This window comes from Amblyomma americanum, chromosome 9, assembly GCF_052857255.1.
Source record: "Amblyomma americanum isolate KBUSLIRL-KWMA chromosome 9, ASM5285725v1, whole genome shotgun sequence".
Lineage (NCBI taxonomy): Eukaryota > Metazoa > Arthropoda > Arachnida > Ixodida > Ixodidae > Amblyomma > Amblyomma americanum.
In genome coordinates this window covers 97225215-97236149 of record NC_135505.1, presented here as the reverse complement: position 1 = coordinate 97236149, position 10935 = coordinate 97225215, and the positions used below count along the sequence as shown (strand labels likewise).

General features: G+C 45.0%; 1 protein-coding gene across 1 annotated transcript in view; it reads right to left on the bottom strand.

The window, feature by feature from the left end:
• Positions 1-8125: 8125 nt before the first annotated feature.
• LOC144103525 (uncharacterized) overlaps positions 8126-10935 on the bottom strand; it is a 48498-nt gene continuing 45688 nt past the window's right edge. The window contains exon 10 of the mRNA XM_077636223.1: positions 8126-8246. Coding sequence (XP_077492349.1) covers positions 8143-8246 — 104 coding nt within the window. The 3' untranslated portion in view covers positions 8126-8142. The remainder of the gene's footprint in view (positions 8247-10935) is intronic.

Sequence of the window (10935 nt, the reverse complement as noted above, 5' to 3'; positions counted from 1 at the left end):
CACCAGCACAGTCGACGCGGCTGGATCTTGCACGGACACCCCTTGGGTCAGAACACACGCACACACGCACACACGCGAACGCACACACGCAAACGCACACACACACGTAGAAAGCGTATCGGCTTTTCGCTACTGAATAGCATTGAGATGCGTACAGAACAAAATGAAAGAGAGCAGCTGCTGCTGAGGTTCAAAGTGGTGCTTCGAAGAAATAAATGCCTGATGAAAGGCAACGCGCGGTTACCCTTGCGTTCTACCACTATCGCTGGTCCCCTGAGCGCTCTGACCGGCATTATTTCTTGATATTCCATTTTGAAGCGGAGACGCTACGAATCTGTGTTCTCGCTCTTTTGTACAGGTTATGGAGGCAGGTACCGGCTCTAGACCGGTTTGGTAGGGATTGTAAATGCGAATGAGCATATGCGAATTGTAAGAGCGAATGAGTAGCTGTTGTGCACGACCAATATGTTAGTGCGTGTACCATGACTGTAGGCGTCTAATAACTGCCAGCCCAAAAGACCGCGCATGCCACTGAACCGTGTGGGTCAACAGTTTCCGAATCACCATGAGCTGCTCGATGAGGTGCTGTAGAAATAAAGCAGAGGGATTAAAGCAGTACACCGTCTACCATTCTTATTCGGTTCGCCTCTTGCTCTAGGTTTGTTTCAAACAATAACATCTTTTATTTTCCTTATTTCTTGCCATTCCTTCATGTATCTATAGACCCCTACTTTTGTTTTCCTATTTCCTGAACAACCCAATTCCCAAACAAACGGCCTTGAGCCCCTCTTTTTAAGCATATAGCTCGCTCATTCATTCATTCATTCATTCATTCATTCATTCATTCATTCATTCATTCATTCATTCATTCATTCATTCATTCATTCTTATTGCTTTTCGCGAGAATTTATGCACCGAAAACTTAGAAACCGTGATGCGTTTTTCAGTGCGTAAATTTGGTTTACGTTTTTTAGTCTCCTTGCGCTCATTAAATCTGCTTTAACACTAGTCTCCGCGCGTCCACACTGGGGCAAGCCAGTGCGCACTGACTTGCTAGTGGTTAGTACAGAAAACACGAACACCCTGAAGAGCACCTACTCCTCAGTGATTGGCTGGAAAAAAAAATAATTTAGAGATGCTGATCTGTTATCAATGCTTCTGTGGTGTTGAATTTTAAAGGATCTATGGTGAACCTAGTGAGGCAGTTAAGCTTTTTGTTACCATTGCAGTTCTAAGGGACTTCGATGCCCTTGTACCTGCCCTGAACGGGAGGGTTCCAACGAAGTATTGCACTGTTTCCTCTCGCCGTAACAATGACACACGAAGGAAGGATGGACCTGAAAATATCAGCCATTACCTGTGAATTTACACAGAGCAACAAGATACCATCAATATATTTATCGTGCTACAGACAGAACTTTTTCTTTCGAAAATCGTCTCATGACGACAGGCTATTGGGGCTACGAGTTTCTCTAGAGTCGAGTCCGTTATGGAGAGTGTGCAAGAACATGCAATGCAGCTTGCTGGAGAAAAAGCAACCACTGGAAGCCTGCAAACTTCATTGTTCTCATGAAAAAAGCACAGAAGCTTCAAAGCTTTCAATAAAAGGCCCCGGTATGTGAGCTTCAAAGGAGTGATACGTTGCACTACCGGATCCAGATGAAGCAACACCCGCGAGCGCGCAACCAGTGAATGGGCTTCAGTGTTCTGTGTTTTGCTTTCCTTATGTGAATTTGTTTTTTAGCGCTGCTGTCATTTCTCAAGCTGCACTGTTAGGACACCTATAGACATCCAAAGGAATAGCGAAATTTTGCTTACGAAGAAAGTGTACAGGAGAACAGATACCATAAGCAGGCTTCTACCAAACACACATTTTCAACACTACGCTAATCAAACTTTCAGACAATAAAAGTTTCTGTTCTTATAACATGCAGGACAGTTCCTGAATCGATTGAATTTATAAAGAGATCACACATATGAATTATGATCTCTGCGGTTGAAACAAAGTGTCATCTGTTGCGTTATATTACGGACATGAAACTGGCATGCCATGCCAAAAGAATGCAAAGGACGGCCCCTTGAGGTTACGGTTTGGGTTTTAGAAGAGGGAAATGTAGCGTGATGGCGCGGAGGGCCTGGCTGGTAGAAGAGGTTCAACCATTTGTGGTATAAAGCAGCCGCACGTGGTGCATACAGGGCCGAGTGGAGGTTCATGGGAGAGATATATTTCTGGCAGTGGACGTAATTAGGATGTCGAAGATGATAGTTATCATCATCATCACAATCAACCTGAATACGTCCACTGCAGGGCAAAGGCCTTTCCCATGTCTCTCCAATTAAGCATGTCCTTGGCGAGCTGCGGCCGCCGTATCCCTGCAAACTTCTTAATCTCATCCGCCCACCTAACCTTCTGCCGCCCCCTGCTACGCTAACTTTCTCTTGAAACCCACTCCGTTACCTTTAAAGAACGGTGGTTATCTAGCCTTCGCAATACATGCCCTGCGCAAGCCCATTTCTTCCTCTTGATTTCGACTAGGATGCCATTAATACGCGTTCGTTCTCTTCACCCACTCTGCCCGCTTCTGGTCTCTTAACGTTACATTTATCATTCTTCTTTCTATAGCCACCTTCGTCGTCCTTAACTTGAGCTGGAACTTTTTCGCTAAGCTTCACATTTCTGGTCCCATAGGCGAGTACGGGGTGATATACAATGCTTATGGTTGCTTCTTTGTCCAGCCACCTGCGGCCTGGTAATGTCAGTACGCCTGTGAAATATCCACGCAGTTCTACTTCATTCTGGAGCTCCAAGTGAAGTAAATGTTGCATCACCAGTGCTTGAAATTTCTATCTGGTTCAGCGCAACAGCCAAATGGGTAAGTTGGTGGTATATATATTTATTTTGCTCTAGTCATCTTCTTTGCGCTGTGTGCCTTTCACTATTTGGTGAGTAGGAGTACCGCCCTCCCTTTTCAACAGCATAGAAGTTTTGCAATATCCCCACTACCTGGCTCCACAGCAGGCAGCATAGGTGGTGCTTTTTTTTTTTTGGGGGGGGGGGGGGGCAGCCCTTCAGATGGCTCGCAAGGTCACGACTTTTGCCTTACTGGAATAACCAAATGTATGCTAGTCTAATCTTAGGCCGCTGATGCTTAAGGTTTAGAACACGCCATCAGGAGGGGAAGGGTGGGCGATAAGGTGCTTGATTTCTCGCCTTTATAAAGTTGCCAAATGAACATCAAAAGTTAGGGCAGAAACTTTCTGTTAGACGGGCCCTAGCTGAGAAATTTCTCCCACAAGCTTTGCGGTCCCCGCGGCAAAACTATTACCCTATCTGGAACAAAGGAATCTAAAGATCTGTACCGTGCGATTCAAACGTACTCGCAACCGTCTTCCACGCTAGACAAGTTCAGCTAATGCATGCAGGAACAGAATAAAGAATAGGCACTCTTGTATTACAGACGCACTGAGATTTCGTGGTGGAAAATGCATTTTATTCCTAAGCCTACATTATGGAGAAATGGAAACATCATTTTCTGATCGGCAGAGTGAGAGCCAGCGCGCACGGTCTGTTGTCGCTGCCGGCGACGGAGACGCACAGGAAAGGAGGGCGCTGCCTCAAATAGATAGCTGGACCACTATTCCCGGGCGTCAGGAAGCTTCAGGAACAGCCATGTCAAATCCTGTCCTCTAATATATCGCTCCTATATAAGCCAATGACTCTCATACGTGTCTCCACCAATTGCAACCCTCTGAATGTATCCTTTGAATGAAAGTTAAAAACAGGAAAGAGATTTCGTCACCGTGCCTGACGCACTTTTGATTCGCAGATTGGAATTTATAATCTAGAGTATTCTGCGTGGATTCGCAGACCAAGGTACTTAAATGGCCTAGGCCGGTGGGCTTCGCGTTAATGTTGTTGAAATTCACTGTATAGGTTTTCCTGTCGCATATTACCCATGCTTCTGAAAATAACCAACTGCTTTTCATAATCCCTGAAGCCATATATAAGAAACTTGTAATTTGGACATGCTTCACTAAACTTATGGCATATATATGGTACACCCATGAGTTCACTTTGCGAAATTCGTACTTTACCTGGCGATAACTGAAACCCGCCGCGGTGGCTCAGTGGTTAGAGCGCTCGGCTACTGATCCGGAGTTCCTGGGTTCGAACCCGACCGCGGCGGCTGCGTTTTTATGGAGGAAAAACGCTAACGTGCCCGTGTGCTGTGCGATGTCAGTGCACGCTAAAGATCCCAGGTGGTCGAAATTATTCCGGAGCCCTCCACTACGACACCTCTCACTTCCTTTTTTCTTTCACTCCCTCCTTTATCCCTTCCCTTACGGCGCGGTTTAGGGGTCCAACGATATATGAGACAGATACTGCGCCATTTCCTTTCCCCAAACATATTATTATTATTATTATTATGCCGATAACTGAAGTGTAATGCTGCTTTCTCTTGAATTTTTATTACTTTCGCAAATGTCTACAAGCAATGGAGAGTAAGCTAACAGGATCGTAAGCTAAGAGGTAAGATTTGAAGGTTTCCTAGAGCAAATTTTATACGGTCCTCCAACGGATCGTTGTTTCTTGATACAATACGAATTTTGCTCCTACATTTCTACAAAGCTGTCATGAGCCCCTCTTTAGTTATTTCGGAACTTCCCTTTTTTTAGGGGCCACTGTATTATTGCATGATTAATTCTGCTGCTGTGCAAACACTCTCTAACCATGAGCAACTTTTTTCATCTTATTAGAATTGCTTAGAACATTGCCATCTTTTCGTCTTATTATGCACCGGTTTCGCTCTCTTGATACGTTACTGATATACCGGTAACTCCTACTGGTGACTTTCCATGACAAATATTTTTTCCTGCTCTAAGGATTCTCCCATGTTTAACGGCTGGCAAAACCCGCTTCACTACATAAGTTTTGAAGTGGGTTATATTACGCTTGTTATTCTCCCAAGAGAGGCTAGTTGAATTTAGGAGTTTGCCCCCTTCATACTCTGACGTGCCATAAAAGGACCACATGTTTCTTGAGGAAGCTTGCCTGTGTCCGGCATTGCTGTTGTACATCTGCTGGCGTAGTCCGTGATTAAACTCGAAAGGTTATGTTTAATCGCTTATACGCTATTGTGCGTTTGCCACATAAAGTATATAATCTCGGCTGGAGCGAGACATTGCCGCCGAACTCACTAGCTCTCCACTTCGTCTCAATTCGACGCTACATCTCCACGCAAGGGACGGTTCTGAATTCATTATCACCACTCCGCATTTCCTCCTCGAAAAAGACTTCCTCCACCACGCCTCCATCGAGGAACGAGGAAGCGTAAATGCCGCATGGGAACGATATTAAGACGAAAAGTTGACCGTAAGCCATCATGTCATTGTCCACTGCATTCGTATTTTGTCAAGTCGTGCATTTTAAAGTCCTCCACAAAGAACCTTGAAGTTAGCAGACTACTGAAATATCTTTTGCGAGCCCGCAGCTCCTGCTATGAATTACGACGCCGTTACCTACATGTGCACAGCCGACTGCAGAAAATACCGAAGGCGGATAAATAGAGAGCTCTCTGTATTAGATAGGCTGTGCGACGAGCTCTACAGCTCGACACATGGCTGGTCTAAAACGATGCCCAGGTTGTAGGCGGCGACTTGAAATTATCCCACACCCCATAAGCGTTGTGGGGCAAGCCACAGCTACAGCATTGGAGGGAGCGATTGACCACCATTACCTGTGCTCGGTGTCAGCGGCAGGCGCGACCATCAGGAGCTTAGCCATGGTTATCTTCGCAAACCAATACCTTTCCAGAATTTTCGAGTTCAATGAACTGACTCCGTCACTTATCCGATACTTAGGAACACGGTTTCGTGCTTTCAAATTTTATGCACGTTCGTGAAAAGTCGTTTGCAGGCAGAATTAAATCCACAAAGCGAGAAACCAGGGCGAGGTCCACCATGTGTGCAAGCAAACTGGTCCCAAAGAGCCTTTAAAATGGCGTCGGTGTTACCTCGAAATTCAAAACAAAATCCACGATTTTTTCCTCTTGTCGGGAAGCGATTCGAGTGGAGATTGGTTTCTGAAACAAAAAGCAGACTCGCGGGCCGCTTGGAGCAGAACTTCGTGGCGAGAAAAGTTTGCGAGTTTAGCGGTAAGCTCCTGTGCGTTATGTTTCAGTAAGAATTGGCAATGTGATTTTTCTTGATCGCATTTTACTGCTGGCACTTCCATGAAATCGAGCATGGCTATATCGTACTCGAGTTGGCTTGAGAAATACTTCGATATATCGGTACTTGAGTATATGAAAAATTGCAATAGATGGCCATATTTGACCCCTTGAACCAAGAATACATTGCACCCTCCCTGGTGCCGAGTTTAATTCAGCAACGAGCCACCTGCCCACGTGCCCGCAGCACACCGATTTTAAGGCGTTCCTATAAGCCTAGCCTGCTTCTGATCGGAACCATGGTGGACGACTTTTAGGAGCTTGCCACTTTCGTAAGATTTCTAATCACGTCACCAGCGCACTGTAAATAGCGTAGCAGGTAATTCAGATTAAGACAAAGTTGTTTTCTGCAACATCTTCGGCAGCGCCATTAGAAGCGCCGCTAGTACGGATGCGGTGCGCATTTCTTTATAAGCAACCCCTCAGGCAATTACTCTTCGAAACACTTTACTAATTTCTTATACATTTACGCGAGATATTCAAGGAAATATTCTTCGTGTTCTACACAGCCAATAATTCGAGATCCTTGGGTTCAATGCACCCCGACTCGCTATATCCGCGCTGCGCTGTACAGGCCGTATGCACCGATGCCAACATACCCGCCATTTAGATGTACTGCATGCAGCACGGCGAAAGCTAGCACAAATATCTAACATGACTGACGGTTCTGTAAGGCAACCAAGAGGGTTCCAAGAAAAGACAAATTTCACTGTGGGCAGCACAAAATCAAAAAAGCGAGTGAAATTCGGAAGTTGGCGGTTAAAAGGAGCCTGCAGCTGGCGCAGGCGACAGTTATGTGGTGGGATAACTAGAGACCACGGCTTTTCCTGGCGTCCCTTGTTCACAATGTTGTTGCGTCCGTTGTTCACAATGGGCTCCTTGTTCACATTGTAAACAAGGACCCGTACGGGTCCTGAAACGTTGATTGTTTTTTCTTTTTATTCTTTTTTGGCGAGTATTCCTCTTTTGTGCTTCTATGTTCCGTCCTCGCTAGACGGGATTCCGTCAAACACTCGACAATGTATTTTAAAATAAATTGGCTGAATGGCTTATCAAACAAAATGAAATGAGGAACAAGCATTTAAAGTTAAAAAAAATTGCACGGAATCCTCATCACGAATGTGAGTGGCCGTAAGGGCATTTGAACAGTTATTACTTCTTCGTTTCGGTTTTGTTAGCAATGATTGAAATTATTTTCTACTTGTTGGAAACGAGTTAATACAGTTGGTCGAAAGCACCCCACTGAGCACCTTGCTTCTTCTTAGTGTAGTGATCGCCGATTCTTAAGCATCACTATGCTGCTTCATCGACTTTTTGCGTGTTATTGTTTTTCAATAAAATTTGTTGCTGGTTTCTTTTTTCTTTTTTTTCTCTCAAGAAGGCCGGCGCCCCCGTAGCGTCGTGTGCGCGTGCGATGTGTACGCCTATACATTGTTAACTGTTCCGGAAAATAAAATCAGCTGTTAGCAGCATTCGTGTTAGTGCTGTCTTGTTTATGTGTTCGTCGTTTTTGAGCTACCTTTTTATTCAAGAATTATTGTTTTTCCTTGATAGAATTCCAGATCTTTTCTTCCGGACGAGGCAGCGTATAGGACACCCTAAGTTAATGCCGATGAAAAAATCATCTCGAAACACTGCAAGCACTATGTAAAGTGGAGGTAAAATCTGCTTTAGAAAAATCAAAAAGAAGCACTACTTTCCAGTTTTTTTTATTACGTTTTGTGTCAGCAACTTGCACGATTAGCGAGAACGCACTCGGAATGTACAAAATCTTTTAGAAATCAGCTTCAAATAAAGAAACACTACAAGTAGCATAAATGTCTTTATTTGAAATTAAAATTCAAAACTTAACAAATGCGGAGGGAGCAGTTAACGCCGGTGGTGTCACCGGTGTGTGCAGGCAGGTACACTGCTATTCCGGAGTGGCTCGCACTTGTAAGCTGTAATATCTCCTTTGGCTTCGGACCATATACGTTGAGGCGTAGAACTCACAACGTTCTACATAGGTGGGCAAACCTGCAAAGACAGTGGAACATTTTCGGGTAGTAATGCCCGGTGAAGTAATTTCAAGCCGGACGTTCGCAAAGCACTCGATGCAAGTGGTTGATGCAAAGAAACGAGCTGTTATAGGCTACGACACAGAGCTTCTGGTTTCCCTGGGACAAATACAATGATATATTGGTGCGCCACAAGTGAAGCGCATTGTCACTGCAGTTTCTTCAATCCTCCCGAGTTGATCAATGGTGTTTAAACTGCCACTATTCGCACATATTAGTTTTCCACTTCTAGCTCACCTAGGATCACCAACAATTGTCTGACGGAAAGGCGCATGGAGTTCGTTAGTGCGTCCACTGGTGCTCTCGGGAATACGGGTGCAGAGAACCTGTACTCACTCTGCAGAGTTCAACATTTCGACCAGCGTGTGCTGATTTTTCTGTTCGTTATTCCTTCATGCTATCAAGTCACTGATTTGTCAGCGAAATCCTTATTTGCGTTAAATTATAACCTATTATCATAAGCTTAAATACGCCCACTGCAGGAGAAAGGCCTCTTCCTTATATCTTCAATTAACCTTCTGCTGTGCCAACAGTGGCCGCCTAATCCAGGAAACCTCCCAATCTATAGCGCCAACCTGCCTTTCTCTCGCCCCCTTGCAGTTGGTTCCGTTAGTAGCAATCAGTTATTTTCCTTTCGTATTACATGTCTTGCCCATCGCTGTTGATTTTGAGTAGAATGTTATTTAATCACGTGTGTTCAATACCCCACCCTGCGGACTCTATTATTCTTACAGTTACAGCTGTCATTTTCTATTACACACCTCGTTTCGTTCCTTCACTTAAGTTCACGCCTCTCCGTTAGCCTCCACCTTTCTACCCCATATGTTTGTACTTTTACTGATAAAACTGCTTTACATGGCGTTTCATTGTATTTCCGAAGGATTTAAAAAAGCAGGAGCTCATACATACGTGAAACCAGGCTCATCTCGTTTTCGGCTGTGTAATGCTCCAAAGCGGCTATTTTATTTTTTGCTTATTTATTGTTTGATACTGCAGCCTAGTTTCCAAGAGCTTTGCACGGATACAACTCAAGACATATAAGGTCACTAGTTACCTAAAAAAGCACGGAAGAGCTCAAATGCAACACAAGAATGCTACATTGGGCAATTATCTAAACTGAATTATACTTAATTTAGGGGTAAGTGCGAGTCGTTAAATTGCAGAGGGGGCTCAGAAATAAGCGAGCCAATTCTTGTTCTTGTAAATGTGCATCCTGCGTGTTTTTTTTTGTCCAGGCTATTAAAGAAATGGAGCGATATATGAAAAAAAAATTCATGTTTCTGAGCCCGTGCGCAATCGATACTGCATGCTGCCTACCATGTTTTGAAAGAAAGATTTTTGCGATCTGAGCTTGACTAATAAAGCGGCCGCCTCTCATTTCGAAACACGGAAACAAATAAATAAAACAAGGGCTACCTCAACTACGCGACTGCACTGCTTTCCATTCTTTTTTTTTTGTCTGCGCAATGAATAAATAAAAGCTCCCTCTGAATCGGCTCCCAATGACCAGCTAATCACATATCACAAATCACGCCGTGACTTTCCATGTTACGGATGATTGTGCTCACGAACTTTGAAGGCAATGCTGACAGCAGCGTCGGCCGGTGACTTCGACGCGGTGAGCCGCTACGCTTCGTTCATTCATAGCGCATTTCGGTCGGCTACAGTGTGGCAGAGTGCATGGCTACATTAGTTTTAAAGCGAAAGCCTTTAATGGCCCATACTCGCGGCCATGGATCTGTCGGCGTCCTTTACATCCAGCAGCTTAATAAGAAAAAAATCTTTGTGCACGGTGGGATTCGATACACCATCGTTCTGTCCCGCAGTTGAGCGTGCTAGCGACTACGCTTCTTCCTGCCAACACATGTGCAGGTATCCTTGTCTAGGACGCTGGAGAGTGTTTGCGGAAATGTGTCGATTCGGACGGATGCCTCCCAAACGACCTAAAGTGCCTCCAGCATCTTTGTGCATGGTTTGATTTGAACCACCATCCTTTCGTTGCGCAGCCAAACGTGCTAGCGACTACGCTACTTCCTGCCGACGCATATATAGTTCTCCTTGTCTAGGACATTGGAGAGTGTTTGCGGAAAGGTATCGATTCAGACGGATGCCTCCCAAACGACCCAAAGTGTCTCCAGCATCTTTGTGCAGGGGGAGATTCAAACCGCCATCCTTCCGTTCCGCAGCCGGGCGTGCTAATGACTACGTTACTTCCCGACGACGCATACCTAGTTCTCCTTGTACAGGACGCTGGAAACTGTTTGCGGAAAGGTGTCAAATCTGACGGATTACTCCGAAACGCCCCCCAGTGTCTTCAGTCTCCAATCTCCTGTGTCTACAGTCTACAATCTCCAGTGTCTCCAGTGTCTTTGTACGCGTGGAATTCGAAGCACCATCCTTCCGTTCTGCAGCAGAGCGTGTTAAAGTCTACGCTACTTCCTGCCGACGCATATGTAGTTCTTGTCTAGGACATAGGAGAGTGTTTGCGGAAAGGCGTCGATTCAGAGGGATGCCTCCGAAGCGCCCTCCGGTGTCTCCATTATTTAAGATTCACAAACAATTGTGTACATAATCATCATCTTAATCACTCATCAGTGACACAAGCATCAACACCGCGCTAAAGGGTTTCACCTCACCGCACTATAGGC